Source organism: Quercus suber, unplaced genomic scaffold (assembly GCF_002906115.3).
Source record: "Quercus suber isolate HL8 unplaced genomic scaffold, Cork oak 2.0 scaffold_620, whole genome shotgun sequence".
Lineage (NCBI taxonomy): Eukaryota > Viridiplantae > Streptophyta > Magnoliopsida > Fagales > Fagaceae > Quercus > Quercus suber.
In genome coordinates, this window is record NW_027070063.1 from 134,785 (window position 1) to 161,024 (window position 26,240).

At 33.0% G+C, this 26,240-nt stretch overlaps 1 protein-coding gene across 2 annotated transcripts; it reads left to right on the forward strand.

Annotated features, from left to right (window-relative positions):
• Window positions 1-6,565: 6,565 nt before the first annotated feature.
• LOC111985774 (origin of replication complex subunit 3) lies at window positions 6,566-20,586 on the forward strand. 2 transcript variants are annotated; one of them, XM_024017422.2, is made up of 17 exons: window positions 6,566-6,769; window positions 6,999-7,205; window positions 7,630-7,804; window positions 8,129-8,298; window positions 8,397-8,527; window positions 9,261-9,534; window positions 9,647-9,724; window positions 10,941-11,008; window positions 11,249-11,351; window positions 11,672-11,883; window positions 12,791-12,860; window positions 14,111-14,193; window positions 15,268-15,354; window positions 17,686-17,761; window positions 18,087-18,214; window positions 19,397-19,573; window positions 20,277-20,586. In XM_024017422.2, the coding sequence occupies exons 1-17, from the start codon at window positions 6,695-6,697 to the stop codon at window positions 20,380-20,382; spliced, it is 2,220 nt and encodes a 739-aa protein (XP_023873190.2). In that variant the 5' UTR covers window positions 6,566-6,694; the 3' UTR covers window positions 20,383-20,586. The 2 variants fall into 2 exon arrangements, with proteins under 2 accessions (XP_023873190.2, XP_023873191.2); XM_024017423.2 differs by having other exon boundaries at window positions 11,261-11,351.
• The last annotated feature ends 5,654 nt before the right edge of the window (window positions 20,587-26,240 follow it).

The following is a 26,240-nucleotide window of genomic DNA, read 5'->3' on the forward strand; positions in this document are numbered from 1 at the left end:
GTGCTTCCTAGGCCCCCCAGCCTTGACATGTACAATGTGTTACATGAATTAAAGAGGGGGGGGGGGGGAACAAGAGGTAGTTGAAACAGTTTTTTGATGAACAATAAAGAGTGGAAACGTGCCCACAAAGACACTTCTTTTTTTCAATAATTAATTATTGGGTTTTTACCAATGTATGACTTTAGGGCAAACAAGTGTGGAATCTACCCTTTTTGTGAAAGCTTGGGCAATATTTTGAAATTATCTAAGAATTACCGCATGAAATTTAATTTTTAGTCTAGTGTCTTAAATGTTTTACTCAATTTTGGTGCCAAATGTGAGGACCACAATAATAGCACTCATCTATATGTCAAAATCAACTTATTTATCTTTCCATCAATCTCAAGAATCACCTTTTTTTTTTTTTTTTTTAAACAATAAAGACAGAAGTATATATTTGTGTAAACAAAAAAACCAAAGAAAAAACTAGGTATGAACACAAGGCCACCCCAGTGGGCCTGGCTGCCAAATACTAGTAAACAAAACAGAAAGACTATTTTGGTAGAGTTTCTGCTAGTGCTTCCTAGGCCCCTTGGCCCTGGCATGTATAACGTGTTACTTGGATTAAATGGGGGAACAAGAAGCAGTGGAAACGTGCCCATGAAAAGACTTCTTTTTCCAAAAATTACTTAATCAACAACGAAAAGACATTGGCAATGCAATTAGTTCGCCCACGTGGAAAGGCAATTTTCTCAAAAGTGAACTAAAGCAACGATGATGTATATTGGCCAATCCAACTACAAGATGATTGCTACTAGAGACCAGAGCAGCTGTACTTTTTAGAAAAGATAAATCAAAGGCATCAACTTTTTTTATTTTTGAAATTTCTCAAAGCTTTTCTCTTCTTCTAATCTGATTGGGTAATTGACTAATTGTATGGGCAACGGAACCAATAAGGGTGGAAACATAACACACACCACAACACAAATGAAAAAACCGAATATATATATATATATATATTATCTAGTTTAGAAGTTCTAATATAACAACCTAAACCCCACCCTACACCCACCCCATAGGGCTCCAACAGCGAGTGCAGACCCTTGGATAGCCCCAAGCCCTCATGGCAAGGAGAGGTATCACTTTGCCCAAAATGAGCGATGATTTCATAGTAGTTGTTCATTAGTCTTTTAGACTTTTAGTGCAATTAACCCCTAGTTATTTTTGTAATTGAAAAAGATCTGTTTATTTGTCTCATACTATGACTATTTTGAGTGGACAAATACTTATAACAAAGTCATGGTTAGCCTACATTTCATGATTTTGAGATATAAATGGTATAGAATTAAGAATGTTGCAAAATTTCAATTATTATTATTATTATTGTGGGGTTAGGATTTGTGGCCCAAGCCCAAAATAATAGATTTGTAGAGTGTGGGTGATAGAGCTAGGTTGATTATGGAATTTACAACGGTTGATTACAATCTCCAAGTATAAACCAGCATAAAGATACACGTAAAGACCAAATGAATTGAAGTCCGAAGAGGCTTATGATAAATTGAATAATGATTATAGTTCTTAGAGCTACAGTAAAACCTTTCTCTTTTTTCTCTCTCGTCCTTCTCTCCCCCCTTTTTATCAGGAGCCCTTCTTCTTTATATAGCATCCTTCCCCATCATCCTCATCTTCCAGTTGTTCTTCATCTGTGTACCTACTTGAGTGTATGTCATGTCATGTATTTTCTTTAGCTTTTTGTGAGTGGCGATAACTGAGGTTACACTGTTCAGGGGTCTTCTTCACATAAATGCGACCAGAAAAGTTGCTGCAGTGCATTTAATACGGTAGTAGTAGTTTTTCCTTTAGATATTTCTTCACTCTTATCATCTCCAACCATACCCAGAGCTTATCTTTATCATTAGGGTTGCTAGGAAGATCATTCGAACCTTCCACATATTTGATTGATCGAGACTATTCGTATCTGAGAAGTAAGACCTCTTCGAACCATTGGTGACCTCTTCGGATTGTACTCCTCCATTTCCAGGTACCTTTCTTCCAGATGGACTCCATCTCAGCCGGTTCCTTCTCTTCAGACACACAGTAATCTTCAAATAGGGCCCTAAGCCCACTATGTAAGGTTGGGCTTTTCCTCTCCACAATTATTATTAAAAAGAAAACCCAAAAAAATTAAAATTTTGTGGCTCATTTCAAAACTGTACTTTTTGAAAAAGTGATGGTTTTAAAAAGTGTGGTATGAAATTTAGATTTTTGAAAAATCAGAGTATTTGGTAAAAATTATTAAAAATTAAGGGCCTGTTTGGTTTTAAAAAGTGGTGTATCCATTTTTCATTTCTTTATTCTATATTCAAATCGTGAATTTATATTAAAAAAAAAACACTTATTTTCACATTTGGTAGTATTTGATAAGTTGTTTTGAATACATAATTTGGGTATAGAATACATCATACCCAGGTTTGATCAGTATTTTATTAAAAAAAAAAAAGTAACTTTTCTCACTTTAAAAAAAAAAAAAAAAAAACTTTGTATCTTTACAATATTTACGAATATGTTATTGTATTTGTATTCATAGAAAACAAAAACGTTGCAAAGTTATATTCATTTTTTGTATTCAAATCCAACTTTTAAGATACTGAAAAAGAAAAACTGAATACAAATGCTAAAACCAAATCAGTTTTTTAGTGGTAAAACCCACTAAAAACTGAAAATGAAAACAAAAAGTGGTGCTTTTTTTCAACTAACCAAACAAATCTTAATATGACATTTGGTACGGGGGAATCCACGTTACTCCTGATATCTAAATTCCTAGGAATATGATTCCTTACAATCTGGATGCCTAGGAATGTAGTTATTCATATGTTTGGTTTCATTGGGAATCTTAAGAGATTCCTAAAAATGTAATATGATAATGTTTGGTTTATTCCTAGGAATTTTAAATGAATTATTTATTTTTCCCATTTTATCATTAGATTTCAATGTAAACTATCAAGTCCTTTAAAAAAAATCTTCCTCTAAATAAATAATGAAAAACAAAATATAAACTACTAATAATTTGTTGAGCACACACACAACAACAACAAAAGTGAATGCCTAGTAATAATGGAGGGTCCCCTTCAAACTTTTTTTTTTTTTCCCACACGTGAAACCTAAATAGAACTTTGTTAAAGAATATATCAACAAAGTTGTCTATCCTGTTTATATTATTTTGGCGGGAAAAGATATTGATGATTTATTTTATATTTTATCTTAATTGCTTAAACGATAAGAAAAAAGGGTTAAAATCGTTAATTTATAAAAAATACAATTTCCTTTAAGTTTGGGAATTTGGATACCCACATGTTTTAAAAGGAATCCACGTTCCTACTAAAAGGGGTTTAAATGAGGAATCCAGATTTCCCTAACATCTAATCCCCTAGCGTGATTTGAACATGGGAATCTTTAAACATTCCTAGAAATCCTAAAACATTATCTCGTACCAAACACGATAAGTGTTTGGTTATGACTTATCAAAATTGTGGTTTGAGGTATAAATTACCAAAAAGCACAATATATTTGTAAAGGAATTCTTTCATACTTATGGTTTCACCTTAATAATAATTAAAAAAATTATTGTTATAATAGTTTATTATGTCTTAGTGTGGGTACTTGACTCCACACAAAGGATTTTGTTCGCTTTGGGGAGCCAGGCTCTCACGAATTTGTCCTCTTCGACCGAGTGCAGGCGTTCACCCCTTGAGGCAACTTAGTCCCACATCGGAAGGAGAACTCTCCCACTAGCGCTTTATATGCTTCTGGAACTTGCACTAGTGTACCACTATTACAAGCTCCAGAAGCATATAAAGCGCTAATGGGAGGGTTCTCCTTCCGACGTGGGACTAAGTTGCCTCAAGGGGTGAACGCCTGCACTCGGTCGAAGAGGACAAATTCGTGAGGGCCTGACTCCCCAAAGCGAACAAAATCCTTTGTGTGGAGTCAAGTACCCACATTAAAAGAGCCATGTGTAGTAGTGGTACACTAGTGCAAGCTCCAGAAGCATATAAAGCGCTAGTGGGAGGGTTCTCCTTCCGATGTGGGACTAAGTTGTCTCAAGGGGTGAACGCCTGCACTCGGTCGAAGAGGACAAATTCGTGAGGGCCTGGCTCCCTAAAGCGAACAAAATCCTTTGTGTGGAGTCAAGTACCCACACTTGGTTATTATGGTTCCACCTTAATAAATTATTGTTTTTTCATATTAAAAGTTTATAATCTTTAATTTTACACTTTACATTATAGAATTCTTAATGTAAATGGAAATTGACTTTCATAAAAGAGCAAGACTTAAGTACAGTACTTAAGTGTTGTTCCTTAGGTTACTCTCTTAAGATTCTACCATGTAACTTTTTTCTTATGGAATGAATTGTATATTTTAAGTTAACTAACTACATAACAGAATCTTAAGATGAGAATCTAAGAAACAGCATATAAGGTACTTTACATAAGTTTTGTCTTTCATGAAAATAATAATAATAAATTCACACCAAAGTCTTAATAATAACTAGCCTCTAAGCACTCACTCACGCACGTGCTCAAAGACTTTTCTATTTTTGGGGTAAAATTTAATAATTTGCATCAATTATAATTTTAATATTTGGTACAAACATATAACACTCATCTCACCTCTAGGTTTTTTTGTAATTGAAAAATGTAGTAATCCGGAATCTCAAATTATAATTGATGCAAATTATTAAATTTTACCCAAAAAAATAGTAACTTTCTAACATGGGTTTCTAAAATTTAAAAAAAAAATTATTAACGTGGGTTTAAAAAAAAATTATTAGTCTGTTTCTGAATAAGTGGGTTAGTGGGAGAGTAAGGGTCTGTTTGGATACCGCTTATTGCTAAAAACTGAAAACACTGTAGCAAAATAATTTTTAAATATGTGAATAGTGTCGTAGGACCTAATTTTAAAGAAAAATTTGTTGAAATCTATACTTGCAGTTGCAAGTTCCATGAACAATTCACGAGACCCACAGAAAAAACGCAAACGCATGTTTGTTTCCTTTTCAGTGTAATCCAAATCTATCATAATACTATTTTGTTGGCAATGTTTTAGTGGGAGTTAAAAATGTATTTTTACTTTATTTTCCTTTAGTTTTGTCTTTACTTAAACTTAGAGAAATATGGGTATTTTGGACCCAAAAAAATTTAGTCCAAATAAGGAAAGCCCCTTAAATAACTGTATAGATAAGAAACATTTTCTATTTGTAAATTAAAAAAATAAAAATAAAAATAAAAACGAAAAACTAAAACCACAGCATTTGTCATCCACTAATGTATGGGTGGAGTAGTTTTGTATCTGTATAGAGTGAATATGGCTTAACTCTTACGCTTATCAGATCACAGTCACATATACAATACAATACTCATCCTTCAGGCTTCAACTTGGCTACAAAGTGTTTCGTGGTGGTCTGGCAGCGGCATGCCGTGGTGCTGGGGTTTGATCAGCGACAAATTTGAAAGAACGTGCTACTTGGTTTTTTTTTTTTTTTTAAACAACTATAAAAGCCAAATAATTTTGTTAGTTAACAATGTTTCCAAACTATTTAGAAAACTAGCAACTTGAGTTAAAAGACTCGATTTTTGTGTGCTGCCAACGCTAAGATGGATCAAAAGATCCACATGGAACTCGAGTCTTTAAGAGCCTGGCAACGTTCACCATCTTCTTCCTATGGCTGTCATTTTGTCTTTGGGAATAAGAGCCATGGAACCATTTTATTCCCAATCTTGACCTTTGCATTGACTAATTTATGTTGGCTTTTGTTCACAGGGTTCTTGTAATTCTTTGCTTGTGAAGTCCAACAAACCATCTAGCTTGAACTTTCATCAGATGACCTTTGAGTTTCTGCCATGCGATACAAGGAAAAAGATGCAGGCAGGAAATGCTTGTGTGCAGGAAGCTCAGGTTGTCTCATCCAGAACATTGAAGAGAGCGTCCCCTTATTGCTCTACTCATACTGAAGCATATTCTGGAAAAACGAGAGGAATTGAGAAAGAGGGTGAGCATCAAAGAGTCATTTCAGGGTCTACATCCCCCTTAGATGCTGTAGCTTACCCACAAGCAAATCTGGGGTGAAATCTGGGTTGGTCCGTTAGTGTTTGGTGAGGTTCTAGAGGGAACTCGAGTCTTAGAGACTTGAGTTCCACGTGAATTTTCTTATTCCATCTCAGTCACGCACCTCATGAAAATCGAGTATTTAAGACTCGATTTGCTACAGTGAAATCAAGTCTGTAGCAAATCGAGTTTAACAGACTCGAGTTATTACTTTCCTAAATAGTTTGAAAACATTACTAATTAAAAAAATTGTTTGGCGTTAATAGTTATTTTTAAAAATAAAACCTGCTTTTCGGCTCTAAAAGCTAAACCAAACTTTGACCTTTTCCTGGGTTGGGCCTTTTGAAATTGCAGTCTCACTCTCAATGACCGTTAACTAGGCCCAACAAAAGCAAAGCTTAACCCATAGGCTTACTAAAACGTAAATGTCCACTGTATTACAGACCACAACCTAGGTACTTTACGTATTTACCCATGGATGTATTTCCCGCCAAAGAATGAGAGGGAGGGAGATACAGAGAGAGAGAGAGAGAGAGAGAGAGATAACCCTAGCGCGCAAGCGAGAGAGAGAGAGAGAGAGAGAGAGCGTGTTATCTATCAGTATCAGTGAATGGCGCCCACATCGGCTTCTGCGGCGGATTCACCAACTCAATCTGCACCCGATACCATCGAAAACAATCTCCAGGTACACTCTTTCTCACTCTCCGATCTCAGTATATTCAAAGATTTTGAAGATTAATACTTCAAAGAATCAAATTGAACGAATGAGATTCAATCAGGTTTCCGTTTAAATTGATTCATGATATTTTTTTCTCTCATTTTCTAATCAAGCAAACAAGGGATAAGTTCTCCTAATTTATTATTATTGCTTTTGTTTAAAGCAAATGGAGCGCTAATATAAAATTTCACCACAGCCTTTCTTTGTTCTTCACAAAGCATCGTCCCGAAAATCCGAGAAAAGGTCAGCTGGAACAGGGAAAACCCGAAGGCGAATTGATCTGTCTCCATCACCTACTAAGAAGACTGAGAAATCCGAAGAATGCGATGAACAACATCGCTTCGAGCGCTTGCGTATGGAAGCGTTCGAGCTTGTTTGGTCGAAAATGGACTCCACTATCAAGGTTTACGAATTTTGAACCTAACATTTCAATTTTTAGAGTATTGGAGAATATGTGCTGGTTAAGGAAATTTGGAACCTAACATTTTAATTTTTTTGAGAAATGTAGAATTAAACTTTAATGTTCTAGTCTTCTAGATATCACAAATTATTTAAGTTTTTTGAATTTCAACTCACTCGTGGGCACGTACACATATTCATGAGTAGTGTATATTACACTTGTTGCACACGTTTACACACACTTAGAAATTGAACTGAAATCGTGACTTGAAGTCACAATTTTCAAGTTAGTAACAGTTACTTAAAGTCACAATTTCAGTGCAATTTCCAGTGTGCGTACAAAAAAATGTGCAATAAGATGTCAAATGTTGGTTTCATTTGCTTCACTTTTGTTAGTGACCAAATAGAATCTTTATTTATATTTGCAGGATGTTTTGAGGGGTATCAATACTAATGTATTTGATGAAATACATTGCTGGGTTTGTGAGTCCTTTAATACTATCAAATCATTTGGAACACCTGGTATCGCTGAAGCAACTCGGGCTTTTCCCATTGTAACAGATGCTTCTTCTAAACTGTTGTTTGCGGGGCTGGTTCTGACAAGTAAGTTCTTGTCTATTTCAATGCTTTGAGTTAATGTTTGGTTACAGAAAATGGTAGTACATATCAGGTAGATATTAGTAGTATTTTCTGCTCTTGGATGTATATGAATAGGGATTAAAATCTTCATCTGCATTCTTTGTGCTGGTTGGTATACTAGCATGTAATGATATCTGTCTGAATTGCTTTGTTGGGGATGCACACTTGCATTTATATATTGTTAGACACAGTTTGTATTGCTTACTTATATATTTAAGTATGTTCAAACAGTATTGATGAATACACACACGTGTATTCTAATAAGCAGTCTTAATTGATGATTGGCAGAGAATATGGAGTTCGTTGATGATCTATTGACTTTTGAAGAGGTTGGCCTTTGTTTGAAATCTCATGGATGCCATGTGGCTAACCTTTCGTCCTTGGACTTCTCAGCCAAGAGTGGGATTGGTGGTTGCCTCAGAGGTTTATTGAGACAGTTCTTAATGTCTACTTTGGATGTAAGTACTTACATGTAGATATTCCTGCATAAATTCAAGTTAAGTTTTTCTGTTAAAGGGGTTTCTAAATTCTTTTTTGTAATGTTGCTTTTAAGCAGGCAGCTGATATGTCCATCTTAGCATCATGGTACAGAGAACAAGAAAATAATAATTCCCCTGTGGTTGTGATCATAGATGATATGGAACGATGTTGTGGGTCTGTCTTATCTGAATTCATCCTTATGTTGAGGTACTCTACTGCATCTTGTCACCCAGGGGCGGAACTATGATCTAGTTTCTCCCCCCTCCCCCTCCACTTCCCCCTCCATAAAAAAAAAAAATGAAGTTTATAAGGTTAGCTATTTTAAATTCAATCACTCAAGGGTTTTATGAGGAAGTCATGAAAGAAAATATAAATACAGTAAAAATGTCTAATATTGATTTATTTTAATATAAAAAACTCTACAGAATTTTCTGACAAATTCTCATTGCGATTTATTTAACCTTTTATGATAATTTGATATCTAATTAAAGTGTATAATCTTAAAAGTCCAAAAGAGAAATTGGTGAGTGGTCTTAGTTTACTTCTTGTTCATAATGAAGTTTTTCACTGACTTTTTTCAAGTAAACACATAAACTTTCAATTATTTTTGAGATTATAGTCTCTCTCCCCCCCATCCTCAAAGAAATTTTCCTGGTTCCATCACTATTGCCACCCTTCCCATAAGTGCTTTTATATTATCTGATACTTGTATGTGGATTCAATATATTTAAAAACACATACATTAATACATATGCATAACTATACGTGTGCATACACATTTGTGCACGTGTAGCTACATACATACAAATAGAAACACACACACACACACACACACAGAGATATATGTGTGTGTGTGTATTTATATATACATATGTATATATGTGTGTGTCATTTGTATTATGCAATAACTGCCTGCAACTTGCTCTTTGATCTCAATCAGTGAATGGGTTGTAAAGATTCCAATTATTCTATTAATGGGTGTTTCCACTACACTGGATGCTCCAAGAAACCTTCTTCCTTCAAATGTGTTGCAGCGGTTGTGCCCTTCTAAGTTTGTATTGGGATCACCAGCCGAGAGAATGGATGCAGTTGTTGAGGCAGTCCTTGTGAAGCAGTGTTCTGGGTTTAGTGTTGGTCATAAGGTAGCTGTTTTCTTGAGAAACTACTTCTTTAACCAGGATGGAACACTAATATCATTTATTAGAGCTTTGAAGGTTGGTAGTGTGTGTCTATTATCATTTTTATCTTTGTCTCTTTCCTTTTAAAGATACTTACTATCAACATAATTTGTCCCAGCTGATATATGTTCTAAAAAGTACTTTTCAGATTGCATGTGCCCTACATTTCTCCATGGAGCCTCAGAGCTTCATACTTGGTGGCTTGCTCGATGAAGAAGGACAAGAGGTCAAATTTCTTTATCCTCTTGCAATTTTTTAAATTTTCCATTCTTTAGTCATATTACTTTGGCATTACTGTTTGAATTTTTCCCTTTTTAGCCATATTACTAAATTATCCCATATTTTAGTTCAATAATTGTTTAATAAACCTTAACTTAGTTGCATAATCTATGGGTACATATTACCTCTGTTCTTATATATGTTGTTAATGGATTGGCATTGGTATGTAGGCCTTATTATCTGGAGAGTGCAGCATTTATTATCTGTGCACTCTGCTTGTGGGGTGTGGATATACAATCTAAGTATATTTGGGGCCAATTTGATTCAAAATATCGAGAATGAAAAAAGAGGGGGGGGGTGGGGGGGGGGGGTGGTTGTGAGGGAGGATGTTTTAGAACTGGCCCCCCCTCCCTGGGAACTTTGGGGAAAGTTACAAAAAAAGGTCAACTTGAAATGTTGAAAACTAATAGTGTGTTAGATAGAAGGGTGAGATTCAATAAAAGATTCTATGTGATCAACAGATGAAGTTTCAATAAAAGATTCGAGATATTATGTGATACCGGCTTTCATCAAACATTTTATTACTATTTGATAAAATTGCTATTTGTATTCTTATAAGATAGGATTTTAGGAAGGTCTTTTATGTCATCTCACCATTTAATCCCCTCGCCCCCTCCTCACAAGGGGAAATTGCTTGCCTCACCATGGTATGAACGTTAACTATGATATTCACATTTGAATTCTTACATTTTACAGTATATAAATAAAAACAACTAATAGTTATCGATAATTAATTTTTCTGCCCTCTTTGCTCGTCATGTATGTAAATGATATGCATTAGTAGCATATATTTTCAGGTGCACAACTGGATGCTACTTTCAAATTTTTTTTTACCCAGTTTCCGCTACTGTGAAAATTTACAAAGCAAATAGGTGGTGATTATTTTTGTTTCTCTGCTCTGTTAAGGGAAATGTTATTCTGTGAAAGAGTGATTGCTTGCACAGTTTTCACTTAAAAGTTCAAGCAAGATATCTCACATGTTGAAATATCTGTGGGAGCAACAATAACAGCACTGGAAACCAAATCCTCAATTGAAAATTGTTTAATTTTGTCAACACTTCAGATTTTTGTAAAAACCTACATTCTTGATGAGAGTTTAAGCTTAGATGCCTGTTGATTTTTCTTTTCATCCAAACAATGTTTGGAAATTGGATGTGTTTCAGGGAGAGAAAAGTGGTTTACTGCCAGAGATAATATTGAAGAATGCTCCTCAGCTTCCGTTATATGTAAGGTAATGCAAATATTTAGCAGTTGGATGCTATATGGTTTTCTGTAAATGCTCAACAATGCTAAACAAAGATTAAAATACACTGACTTTGGTTGCCAATGAGCCCTAACTTAAATGACATCTCCTTCCCTTGTAAGCAAGGTGAGAGATGAGGTTGTGGGTTCAAGACCCACTGGGTGCACGTGTAATTACCCAAAAAAATAAAAATAAAAATAAAAATAAATAAACTGACTTTGCTTGAAGATCTTTTAATAGGAATCAAATGGCTGAACAGAATGGCAAAAGTTTGGTCCATGGTTTGTCAGAACTGAAGGCACTACACAAGTGCTGGAGCATTGTTGTCTTGGTGAGGCCTCTGATTCTTTGTTTTATTTTATTTTTTATATTTATAAATCACTTCCCATATAATTTTGAAAGAATTATTCCTTGTCTTGTTTCTTATTGTAAACCTACAAATTTATATTCTGATTTTGTTTTCTGGGTTTATCTTTGTCCAATTTTTATTTATTTTTACCTGTAATGCAAATATTAATAATTTTGGTGAAATTCCAGTTTCAGAACTTGTTCATTTCTTTTTATAATTACAGTTTTTTTCATTAATAGGTAGCAATGTGTCATGTCACGGAACTAGTACTTCCGTTTGTTAACAATTACTGCTTCTTGCAGTGCCTTTATGAAGCTGGAAATTGTAATAAAATCCGACTGCTAGACTTGTTATGTGAGGCACTTGATCCTGATTTGTACACCTCAAAAGCTTCCAATAATGTGGTACTAGAAAACGATTGTGGTTTACCTATAACTAGTGATCTTTTTATGCGGCGAAAGTATTCTACCTCACAGAAAGGAGGTTTGATCAGTCAGATAATACGCAAAGTAAGGTATAAACATGTCTACATTTAAGATGGATTGAAATAAGCTTATATTGTTATAGGTCCATGTTAATAGTTGAGTGTCCCAAGGGGAGCACCTACAATATTTTGCAAATCTTCTTTAGCTCTATCTCTAAAAAGAAGAAAATTTCTCCTTTATGTTTTTGAGGTGAAAAAAAAAAGGAGGAAGGGCTGATAGTCTTTCATGTTGTTAGGCAATTCTGGTTTTTCAACTAATTATGATGTTGACAGAAAACCACCCAAGTATGAGGAATTTAGTTCAAATGGTTTAGCTTGGTTGCAATATAATTTGTGAAATTAATTAGGGGATATAATCCTTAATGATCATTATAATCACCCTCTACATTAATATTTTTACCTGCTAGGATTTGGCTCAATCACTGCAAAAACTCTTTTCTCCAGTATAATTTCCTTTATGACAAAAAAGAGAAGGTATAATTTTCATATTATATGAACAACAATAATGGAGTCGTTGAACTATAACCACACTGATCAATTTATATGCACTGTTGGTTGATTTTGTTTGTTATAAAGCAGTGAAACTTGGTGATTCTTGTTCTAGATCTTGCTTTGATATCTTAATATTGTGGAATAAATGATCTAGTCCTTGAATTTTTTCATTAACAATTTAATCCTTAAATTGGATCTTGGAGTTTGTTAAAACTTAATTGTAAGTTTAATTAGCTATTGTCTACAATTTATTTCATGCAATAATATATTGAAAGATCCAGTAATTTTTTATGCTGATATCTTCTTTTTTCATGGGAATATATATGCCTTACCAAAATATTTTGTCTCTTAACATGAAGATTAACCGTTTTTCTTTATGAGTATATATAGTAACTTCAATTTCTTTTTGCTTAATGTCACTATTTTGAACTTTGAATTTAATCAGAGATCTCCCGGCAGCAACGCTCTATCAGTTGTTGAAGAATTGGGAAAAAATTACTATGGATGTTCCCGAGGTACGCTTGTAGTTTTGAGAAAGTTGAGAAGTCTCTGGGATTTGCTTGGAAGATTAATCCATCTATGAAATAGCAATTTCACTTTATAATTAAAACCATTTTTTTAACCTTCGCATGTGGTGCCACAAGCTCTAACTCAAATGGTACATCTTAGTAAGAGTAAGGTGAAGGATGAGGTCATGGGTTCAAGAATTACCAAATGCATGTGTAATTACCAATAATTAAGAAAAATATATATTTATATATATATTTTGCATAGGTCATTTTCCTTGTCAGTTGAAAATCATTTCTATCCACAGTTTAATCATTTGCCTTTAGTTTATGGGAGAACTTGAATTTATCTTGATCTATTTCATGTATTTGCAAATGGTTAAGTTGCTTCCATGTGAGTAATTTTGGAAGTGTTTTTCGCTAATGTTAGAGTTAGTTCTAGATGTTGTTTATTTTAGCATATTAATAAGGGTATTTTTGTAATTTTGTTATAAACCCTAATATAAATATATGCTAAGGTGTGGGCTTGATAAGTTAACGACCTCAACCTCTTCTTTCTTTTCTCTTTGTCTCTCTATTCTTATTCTCATTTAACTCTAAATCTTCATATTTTACTAATTAACTGCTAATACTCTTAAGAGTTACCCACAGCAGGATCATACGTTTAGCCACAAGAATCTGTGGAGGTTTTGACAATTAACTTTTATCCACCTTGCCATCTTTTGCATGCAACCACAACCGATTGGAATGCCATTATTAGAGTAGTTAATCATACAGCTTAACCACCAAAATTCCCTTGCTCACCTGCTGCCCGGGGGGGGTGGGGGTGGGGTGGTTTGTCAAACTGTACATTCCTTTATTCTCCATCTACTTTCTACAGCTGAAAGTTCATAAAATGTTTGAAAAACTATTTTGTTGGTTTTATAAAGTTTTGGATGAATTTATTACTTGATCAAGTATACTTTAGTCAGCATTGTACATATATCAATCTGAAGATGTCCTTTAATGTATCAAAAGTTTTCATAATTATTTATGGTCCTTATCATTTTACAGGAGTAAACAGTTTCTTTGACTTGTACTTGTACTTGTTTGTGCCTTAATCAATATTTAGGTTTATAATCAACCAATCTTATGTTTCCTCTTGCATTTCACACCTTGTGCTGTATTGCTTTTCCATATTTAACAGACATGATACAGAATTAACTTGTTATTCATTAGATTATTGAGCTAATTGTTATGAAATAATATGCCTTCGACAGATCCATGACAAAGTCAAGGAGTTGCAGTCTGAATTCAGATTTGAAGATGGCAAGTTGAAACAAAACGTCGATGACATATCCAAGTAATTTTCTATTTAACCTTCTCTCTTTCATATTAGGATTATATCTCATACTACTGCCGCATATTAATTGTTCCAACCCTTTTTTGTGATGAGTGTTAGTTTCCAGAACTTAGTAATATATCCTTACATAGGTAATGGTAAATTTAAATATTAACCATAATTCTAATAGAAGTGGTGATGTTTCCTATTTGAAATTAGGAAAGGGAAAAGAAGAAGAGTGGAGGTAGATCATAAAAGTTGATTGGCAAAGTGATTATATTAGAAATCACTAACACGAGGGAAATGATGGGATGGGAGTGAGGAGATTCAAGCAATGCTCAATTGACCTGCTCTGATACAATGTCAAAATTTTAAATATTATTGAAATAGAGAGAACATGAGAAAGGAAGATTGGAAGAGATTAACTTACATGGTTTGGTCACTAAGAACTACGTAAACATCAAACGCCAAAAGGCTACATCTTTCATTCATTTGATAGATAATACATTATGAGGGAACCCGTATTTATAATGGGATTACAGAATTTGAAATTAGGTCAGCTGTCAATTTATTGCATGTATAAAGTTATCTAGTTTTGTTATTCTTTTTGGGGCTTGATAGTTTTCTTAGTTGAAACTTCAAAAGGAACTTCAGCTGTAGAAACAAAAAGTTCATCATTTGTTTGTATGTACATCAGTACATTTACAATGAGTTGTTGTGGAAAATGGGATGGGATTTTGTTTGTTGTGGAAATTACTAGAAGGTGAAGCTTATTTCTTGATTGATCTGGTCTTATGACATTGGTGGTTGAATTAACTTTTCTGTTGCTTTTTTATTTCACTGTGTCTCATCCATAAGATGGTCATTTTGTTGTCATAAGATGTAGAGTTACATGAAGATCCTGGCTGGGATTGAGATAGATAATCTTCTTATGACATGTTTGTATTCTCTTAATTTTCAACATATTACTTCTTTACTTTTCATGTTTGTAAATGTATGTACATACACATGTATTTACTGTGTATGTATGATAGATGCATTCTTTTACAGAACATTGATTCTTGGGGCTCTGTTATGACCTTGTTGGTATGACAGGAGACATTCATCTTTGAGCCCTTTAAACAGAGAGGACTCAAAAGCAATAAGTGAGAAAGCTGCTGCATTATTAAATTCCTTGGTTGGGTAAGGATATATATGCTGTATATTTTTCTTCTTGCTTAGATGGGATGTGGATTTATTTTCCATAAAAGAATCTTGACAAATTCTATTCTATTCTTCATCTATTAGGTTAAATCTATAAATATGTGTTTGTAATAGAGCATGTTTCTTTTGAACTACATTACTTGCGTGCCGATCAGACATTTGGAGCATGATACATTAATGATTAATCAGTTGTTTAATCCATATTGCAAGTGCTATAGTAGCCAAAAGAAGAACAAAACAAAGAAGATTATAGTAGCGAAGGCCATCATACAACATTTACTAAGCAATCCAATTTAGGAATAAAGGCAATTATTCCGTTGCTGGAATTTTGTTTATATTCATCTATATGAAACTGATAAATAATAAGGTCGTTTTACAAGCTTCTAGCACCCTTTTTGTAATAACGTTAGGTCTCTTAATTTATACAGGAAAGAAGTTTGACTAGTGAAGCAAGTTGTAAAATTACTAAAGACTGTAAAAAAGAAAATCTGGTAACACAACTAACTGTTGGCCCACTGTAAAGCTCAGACTTAACATCAACTAGACCAGATCCAGGGAGACCCTAAGTAGGCCCCCTCTTGAATATCAACTATTTTTTATATTCATTTTGGCCATTAAACTTGCTTTCTCTTTTGAGCTTTTTGTAGCTTGCATCAACTGGGGATGTGACAAGCATTTCTAGAAAGGCCTATTAGCTTACAGACCATGATCTTGAAAACCAATGGATTTTTTTGCTAATTTGTAATTCAACCAGTGCTCCTGTAGTTGTGGGAGTCTTGACATGTTGAAATGTTTTCCTTTGACTTGGAAACAATCCGGAAATACTTGCCTTATTAAAATCAATTGGAAAGAACTTTTAGAGTTTTGAGAATTTGATTTGTTCCTGAAAAATTAGAAATTGTGAGAGAATGGTATTTGTCAAACACTTCTAACGATTTTTTTGGCGTATTTCTTTCTTTTCCCTTGTATAAATGAATGTTGACCCCTAGCTTAGGATTTTGATAATTTATTTCAAGTCTAATCATTAACAAGATGAAATGGCATATCAGATATAGGTTCTGCTGAACCCCACTTGTGATTTGATTTTCTTTTGATTTCATAAAATTCAAATTTTGCTAAATTTGTTCCATTGTTTTTCAGATTACTTCTCCTTTTGCAATAACATCTGGTATCATGTGAACTGAGCTTGAATTTAGGAAGAAAAATTGTGTAATATTTACTTTTCCCATCATAAGAGAAACTGATGCATTATGGTGCAGCTGAGGTTGACAAACTTCATCAATATCTATGAGCTAAGGGAAGAAAATTTTCATTAGTATTGCCATTACGTTTTAAGAGGTCGACAAAATATGCTTCTGGTTGAGGATGTGAAAATATGATCCAAAATCTGGTTTTCTTTATCAAATGGGAATCCACTTTGATATTTTTTATAAGCCTCCATCCTGAATAAACAGTCAATCTAAACATAATTTAGAAATCTTTTTCCTTTTAAACAAAACTAATTTAACGATAAGATACTTCCATAGACTACTAAAATTAAACAATGCTCATAACTAAATTCAAACCTAATTTGATCTAGAATTCTATTCCTCTGTATCATGTAAACTATTATCTGGGAGGGGAGGAATGCAGCTTAAGTCTATATTTCAGAGAACTTTGTATGAGTGGATGCTAGCATTCAGCTGCATCCAGTTTTGTTCTCTTTTCACAGATCAGTCGAATTTTGCATGTTCTCTCAGTGCACCTATTGTTAGATTTTATATACCTAAGGTTTTACTTCTATTTAATAAAGTATATTGATTACTTGTCAAAACTTTTGTTCCATTCTTAGAAAATACACCAATGTTGCAACCGGTACTGTGTTACTTATTTATAAGTTATAACTTTGCTTCTTTGCAATATGCTCTTCCAATGGCTTGTAATGTAATTAGATCCACTGTTTTGTTTTGTTTTTTTTTTTTTTTCCCTATCCTTGGTCAATCTTATGACCATAGCTTTAGGTCAATGGACTTGTTACAAAAGACAGCAGGTCTGCTTACTATCTATGGTTTATTTTATGCACGTGTGAATTAAATGACCAAAAACTATACTGGAGCTTCTTGTCCCATTTTTAGATCCTCAATCTGGTGTATTAACATTTTCAGTTGCATTGATATTTTTTACAGTACAAACATCCAAAATTGGAATTTCCTTCTTTATATTGTAATGAATTAGAATGGGTTCCCTGCATAGCTTATCTATTCTGACAATGAATTTACTTAATACATAGCGACTGAAATGAGTTCTGACTTTTTTCCCCCTATGAAACAGGGATTTCTTTAGGCCTATTGAGTGCATTCCTTTTCATGAAATTGTGTGCTTTAAGAGCGTTGAGAAACTTCAATCGGTAAGCACTCTTAGAATTACTTTGATTAATAAATCTTGTATGAGCTTCCCTGTTTTGCATAAGGGAAAATATTCAAACAGAATTTTAATAACTGTTACATCAAATTTGACTAAAATCCATGAAGCGAATCATTACAGCAGAATAAAGCAAATTTGAAGAAACAGGATATGCAGCAGGATAAGGCATTTTCATATATTAGGATTTCTTTGACATGCCTTGATTCTTACGTCACATAAAGAACTTGCCTTCACTTACAAGGTTCTGGGGAATTAAGTTTATAAATCTTACTATCTCTTTCCACTTTTAAACTGCTCACTTATAATAGGCTTTAATTGGAGATCCAAGAAGAAGGATTCAAGTCGATCTTCTGGAGTTTTACAAAATTTTGCACTGTAGTTGTTGCAGCAAGAGTGGCAATATCCTTGTGCCATCTATGCATGATACCTCAGTTATGTAAGTATATAGTTGGATGAAGCATTCACATAGCACTTGATGATGTATGTCCCTTTCGTGATGGTGATATCATAGTTTGATTTCTCTGTTGAACTTTCAGAAAAGTGTTTTGTGTTATCTGGTATGTTGCATTTATATCCACCAACATTACATATAAAGAGTCAGGGGCAACAATTGGAGGGATTCTGCTTTTAGTGTCAAAATCAAAAATAAGCTTTTTGATGTTTCAAATCAGCCTTTCCTTTCAGAACTGCTTGTTGGAAGTGTTAAAGAAATTATTGGGATTGCTACCTATCAAAAAAGAAATGATTCAGATTGCCCAATTTGGCATAATCTTTATAGTCGATGCCCCATTCAACAATTTATAATGTTTGCTACTCTGAGAACCCCCATTTTGAGTAGGATACTTTGTCCAAAATAAGATTGACTGTGTACAAATGAGCTTCAAATAATTAATATTTTACAAATTTAGTACAATTGAGTCTATTTGTGAAAACGCATTATCATTGCTCATTAGACTCATAAACTTTGGAAAGTAGGACATATATTATAGGATCTATAACATTTTATCACAGAATATCTCTATTTAGTTATGATTTTGTTGTTCTATTGCATAAGTAGTGTGATATGTTGCAGTTTTTACTTAGAATATCTATTACATAAGCCCATCTGAAAGTGCTATAGTTGGTCTTGATTCTAGTTCCTGCAGTATTTCCATAATTAATGAATGTTTTATTTTTTAATCATTGCTTTCTTTGTTTCTTGTCTTTTACTTGGCATTCTGTACATATTTTTAGGGAAATGGGATGAGTGTTTAAGGTTGTCTAATTTGAATTTTTATTATTTCATAATAATGACCTTGTATAACCCCAAACACCCCCCCCCCCCCCCCCCCCCAAAACAAAAAAGAAGAAGAAGCATGGTCTCTCTCTCTCTCTCTCTCTGAAGCCATAACAGTGGGAGGCTCAAAGCCTAGAAAAACTAGTTTTCTTTTACCACCATTTACAAGTTTTGGTAATTCTGTCATACACCTTGAAACCCTAATTTTAAAACTAAAGTGACTCACTTTTGTTGAAAGACATGCTGTGAATAACTTTACTTTCGTTTTGTTTGTTAACTTCCTTTTGAAGTTGGAAGTTTCCACTACTTGATGAATGCAATTCATGTTTCTTTGTTGTTTAGGTATACTCTAGCTCAGGAGCATGGTGATCTTATCAATCTCCATGACTGGTTCCAATCTTTCAAAACAATTGTCCTTCGTCCTAGTAAGAAAGGGATAACCAAGTCGAAACAGTCCCCACTACCAAAGAAAAGAAAGAACATAAATGAATCTGAGAACAAGAGTGAAGCATCAATTCAGTATCCTATTGCCTTTTCATTTGCATTTGTGTTCATCAGTTATATACTACAGAGTCTAGTTGAAGGTATATGTTCTGAAATTTTTGTTGCAGCACATGAAAACCCAGAAACTACCATGAAAGTGTGTGTGTGTGTACTTTTAGTGTCATTCATAATTGTGTGAGCTTATTGATCATCTTCACTAATATTTTTGATTTCATGTTCTTGATGTGCTGCCATTGCACTTCAATTAGGGATTTCCTTTGTTCAATTTAGACTTCTTTTACACTGACTCAGCATTTTTCACTAAAACTTCTGGTTACGTAGCCATTGTAAGTAGAGTTCAATCAAGACCAAATTCTCATTTATGTTCTCATGTGACAGAAACCCCCACAGTCTCCTTTTCTTCTCTCTATTTTATAGTGTGAAGAACAAAATGAAAAGGTCTTCAAATTATTGAAGAAGTTTTGCTTTAGATTTTCACTCTAATTGTCTTATGGAGGAAGGAACCCTACAGTGTTATTCGTGAGTATTGTACTAATTAAGTATTGCTGTTCCAGATTCAAACAAGAGATTCCTGCACTAAATTTCTATCCCACCTAGAAAATGCTATTTTGCTTTGGCGTATAGTCTGTATAAGGTTTGCATATGTCACGTTTCCATCAAGGATTCCCTCACCCCTAACCCCTTAATTCATGAAGATCCTTAACCCTATTTCTCTCAGAGCAAGGTTTTGTAGAGCAGTTACGGAGCTACAGATTACTGGGCTCCTTCGGATGCCTAGCAGAAGACGCCCTGATTGTGTGCAGAGAGTGGCCTTTGGACTCTAACTAGTGGTGTCATTAAAGAAGCTTAGTCGCATTGTTCTTATCTCTTTTATGCAAATGTAGTTTAATTTCGTATTTGTGCAGTTGTAATGTTATATAATTATGTCAAGATTTAACAAATGAAGAACATGATTTATTAATCTATCCAATATAAATGCCAAATAGCCCCAGAAAAAACCACTTGGGAATTGGGAGGCTTTTTTTTAAGTACCTGACATACTAACGGATTGCTATAGGTTGAATTCAAGTAATTGGGATTACAACCCTTTTATAAACTTTTACTTTGTAACTTGTAAGATTGAAAGTGATTATTAGAATTTTTGCAATTTAGTTATTCTTTCAATTAAAAAAAGTGGTTACATTTTCTCTGCTTTCTCATCTAGGAGGGGCCATAGATGTTACTCAAATTGAATGAGCTGACACTTGTTTTGGTTTCTTTGTTGTCATGGCTGGGGTTTTATTTTTATTTGTATGAGTGAGTTTTTTGTCCAAGGGGACGGAAAAAGGGACTTGCGGGGCCTTATTTGATCGCAAAAGAAAATTACAAGAAACAGTTCCTCCTATTTGAGGGGAACGGTCAAGGTTTAAACACCAGCCTGTGAAACGGCTAATAGATTCATTTACGATTTTCTTCATAAATTTCTTTTCAGGCTTTCTTGAAAATGTGTAACACTTTTAAAAAAATTAACACCATAATTGAGAATTTTTTTAGAATTTAAAAAAAAAAAAATTATTTACATAAGAAGAATGAAATATATCATAGAATCTATATTTTATCTCATCTATATTTATATAATATCTAAAAGTTTATGAGTAGCATTTATCGTTGCTATACTCTTGTTGAGTCGTATCAGCCTAGCATTTTGGTCTATATTAGTATTTTTGCCAAATTCAATCTAATTTAGTCCAATTTGGTCCAATCAGTTCAATTTTGCCCAATTCGGTCCAGTTTAGTCCATTCGGTCTGATTTGGTCTACTTCAATCCACTTTGGTCAATTTTGCTGCACTTACTTAAAAATAGGAAAAGAAATGTTTGGGTTGAGAGATATCAAACTCATTCCAAATTCTATATAATTGTAGCAATTTAATTTTTTACATATATTTAATTTTCAAACCCATCTATTTATATATTTTATTTTGCATAAAAGGGGACAACTTAACATTACTTATTGTTAAGTTCTAAAACACTATTAGATTATATTCAAACCTTAAAGTCACTATATTTAATCCTAAGGCCGGACATATATTGGGTAATATTAATCTATAAATATTATGTGATTATGTATTCCAATTACTATTACCATTAGTAATATATAAATTTTAAACTATCTAATAATTTTAATAATTTAAACTATCTAACATATAGGTTATGAAGTAAATTACTAAGTGAGAGGTTTACTTCGGAGGAGGCCCTTCTAGAAATTCTCAAAGGCCAGGTCCAAACCCAAATTTAAGAGTATATTTAATCTCAAGGAACAAGTGTTTTTCTCAAACTCTCACTTTTTAAAGAAATTTTGTGGAAACTTTGGGGGAATGAAATGGAACCAAAATTCCTTTATATCTCCATTTGTCCCGCTAAAACTTTCAAACTAGAGAATAATTGGAATATTCTTTAAAGTCTTCATCGAATTATTTACTATATTCAGTATAGTATACATTTTTCTCACGTAAATGTGGATTCTACACATATATAGGCCCACCTTCTTATGAGAAGAAAGTGTAACATACTGCATATTTGTGATTTGTCAGTTCGTGTACAGCTAATGCCAAACAATGCACTTGGCAAATGGTTGAGTTTTTATTCAAGCTTCGAGGCAAGTGGGCAAAAGGAAGAAAGAACAAGATGCTGGGAGTTTGCTTATAATGCAATTTCACGAATCTCATCAACAATAAGCCTTTTACCAAAAAAAAAAAATTCAACATTAAGCCAACTTGTTTCATGTTTGGATTTTGATGATACTGACACGATGATATTTTTGATAATACACACGCACAAACGCATTTCACACACTGTGTATGAGCCGACACGCGCACACGCACGAACCTACATTCGCGCGCACACGTTGAACAAAATATCACCATGTATATTTGGAAGGAAAAAGAACAATATATGAAAACAAAGTGTTTTTTTTTTTCTTTTCTTTTGGGAAAATCAGACAAGGAGATTTTTAAACCCCATAATATCTGTATTATTCTTGCTCTATCATCTATGTTATTAATTACTAGTGAAAATAAACTCATCTAAATACATAGTAAATTAGTTTTATACCAAATGTTCCTTTAAGGTTTTTTTTTTTTTTTTTTGAGAAACTAAATGTTCCTTTAAGTTTGGTTGGGAGAATCTTCTCGAGAAAAAAAAAAAGTCGATTGGAAGAAACATCTAACCCATCACATGATGGTTTATTTTTTAAGATCATTCATATATACTAGCCTTTGAGCACGCGCGTGAGGCTTTTTTATTTTTTGGGTAAGGGTTAATTTAGAGCATTTATTATAATTAGATTATTACATTCTCCAATTACAAAAAAAAAATCTAGAGGTGTGATGAGTATCATTGTGTGAGAAATAATTTTTCATCACACCCCTAAATTTTTTGTGATTGAAGAATGTAGTAATTCAAAATTATAATAAATGCTCTAAATTAACCCTTACCTAAAAAATAGAAGAGCTCTGAGCACGCCATGGCGGTGCTCAGAGGCTAGTATCCCTAATTGAAGTTTACATGTTTGTCACTAATATTACACATTTGCGGGCGACTGATACAACCAGAAATGTCATGAGGCTAGTTACAAAAAATCAACACCAAAATTGCATTGAAAATTTGAAATCATATGTTTGTGTGTGAATGTGTTCATTTTTTTTGGCTAGCCTCATGACATTTTTGGTTGTATTAGTCATTCACAAATGTGTAATATTAATGGACAAACATGTAAACTTCAACTGGGGATAAATAGAAAATAACATTAAATCCAAAAAATAAAAAAGAGCCTCATCACATGTGCTCCTATTCTACAAATATCATCCAAATTTTGTGTTGCTTCTAATGTGAATGTTAGTAGATAAATTTTGGAAACCTTAATATAATTAGAATTCGAAAGTGTAGAAGATTGTTCAAACTGGGTTTGTGATTGAAAAATATAAAGCAACAGTTCAATATTGTCATCTACTTCATTTTTAGATCTCTTTGTCAATGTGGCCCAACTTCCTAACAAAAATTACCCTATAACATATGGAGAATCCTGAAGAATGAGGGTCCTAGTTAACTTGTTAAAGAGCATCAGTAGCATAAAATCTTGTTTTTTTATTAAAAAAAAAAAAATCACCACCATACATATGCAAAAGTCAAAATTTCCGAAATAAACATGCAAAGGTAAACAGAAGCATAGATATAAGATTAGGAATTGACAAATAAATAATTTCCCTCTTCATTTGAAAAATAAAATGATAAAGAAGGGAACACCATAGGTACATTGTAATTACACATTCAAAAAATAATTTAATTATTTAATTGTTGCTTTCCATGATTCAAATGTAATTACACATTCAAAATTAAGTGGCTCAAATGTGAAACATGAGTAAGAAAAGGAAATGCAAAAGTTTGGTAACTTCTTCATAAAATCTTGGGGTCATGCAATCTTAACACTTTCGTTTGGCTAAAATCCTAGATTGGCATCAGTCATCGATCTATCAAGGTCGTTTTATAGTGCTTTCAGTTGAAACACATATCTGCAAACCACAATGTGAACGGAATAAGGATGTTACTATCTTTCTCAAGAGTTTTTGGTCCAAACAAAGTAAAAGGAAATTTTTGATAGAAAATTTGAATAGATTGAACAGTGCAAACATACCTTTTAGTACATGTGTTCCCAATAGTGATAATGCCCGTTCATCCTCATCCACCAATTTGAAACCAAAATCCTTTCATTCAAAATGGCATGCAAAACGTATTAGATCAAATTAGACTCCATAAAATTATTTCATAAAAGTAGAAGGAACAAAAGCAAATATCATAGGAAATAGGAATGAGATCAAACTTGCCAGCACTCTTGAAAGTATAAGAGATTTCACAAATTAGCGGAGGAAATGATGATCATAAGGGTTACAAAATCACAGCTCAGACTCTTGAAATCAACATCATTAACAATTAAACGATGCAATTAGAATGGAGATGGTAATGAAAGTTTAAAAAAAAAACTGAAAAAGAACGTGAAAACGTGAAACATGGGAAATAGAGGAAGTTTGAATAATAAACTCTTTTTTTTAATAAAGGTAATTGATTTTTTTTTTTTCAATTATCATGGCAGATATATTCACAAAAAAAAAAAAAATGTTCGTGTTTGTTTTAATTTAATTAATTTTTTTAATAAATGAATAAAGCAATTTGAAAACCATCAGAAAGGTCCTATTTTGTAGGTAATGTTTTAGTGCAAGTTAGACATGTATTTTTACTTGATTATATTTTACTTTTGTCTCTACTTAAACATAGGCTGTAGGGGTATTTTGGAACCAAAAAAAATTCGGTCCAAACAGTTGCAACCCCTAAAATAGTATATATATAATATATTATATAATTCTATTATTAAATTACATTATTTTTTAGATACGTTATATGATTTAAAGTACATTTAAATGCTTTTTGACATGATACCTATATTTTAAAAGTACAATTTAATTTCTTTTCAAAAAAAAAAGTACAATTTAATTTGAGGCATATAAACAAACCGATAATAAAAAATAAAAAATTACAATTAAGTCCTTAAAATTCGAGGTAATTTGAATTTTTGATATTATACCTTAATATTCAAATTTCTTGATCCGTGACAAGTCTAAGGCTCTCTCTCAAGGATGTTTTGGATTGGTGGCAGGGATGAAGTCTGTCTCTGGAATCTTGGCAGGGTTTTGGGCCACCAAGAATGGCTGTGAGAGTTGGGGTTTCGGCCGAGGAGCTCAGAGAGTTGGGCCGCCAAGTGTGAAGAGTCGATTGATGTTTCAAATTTTGGGGTTTGAATAGGAGTAGGCTGGATTCTTGAGAGATTCTTGTTTTTGTTCGGTTAGACGAGATTTAGGATTGATCTGAACCTCTCTTTTTTTTTCCCTATGAAATAATTAATTTTCTTTTAAAAAAGTGAGAGAAAGGTCAGTGATCATGCTATCGAAGAAAAACAAAACCAAAATTTTAAAAAACATAAATAAAAAATATTATCGACGTTAAGGCTGTAAATTACAATTTAGTATATGAGAAATTCTACATACTCAACAATTCTATATATATATAATAATAGATAAACATGAGAGAAAATCTAATTAGATTTCAAATTGAAATTCAATTAGAGTCTAATTTTGCGTCATGTGTCTTATCTAATCTAAGTTTTAGATTTTTGTGTCAACTGAGTTAATTCAATGTAAAATTGGATTTCAATTAAAGTTTAATTTTGCGATATGTGTCTCATCTAATCTAAGTTTTTTTAATTTTTGTACCAAATGAGTTAATTTAGTATAAAAAACAAGGAGTCAATGAAAGTAAACCATAAAAAACATAAATTTGAATGATTTTATATTTATGAGCATTTTTCTTGTAGAACTCAAAACAATTCAAGTTTGTAACTCATCTATATATATATATATATATATATTTATAAGTAAAGCTGAGAGAAAATCCAATTAGATTTTAAATTGAAATTCAATTAGAGTCTAATTTTATGCCACGTGTCCCATCTAATCAAAAAGTTTTTAATTTTTGAACCAAGTTAGTTAGTTCAATGTAAAAATTGGATTTCAATTAGAGTTTAATTTTACGGCACATGTTCCATCTAATGAAGTTTTTTTAATTTTTGTGCCAAATGAGTTAATTTAGAGTAGA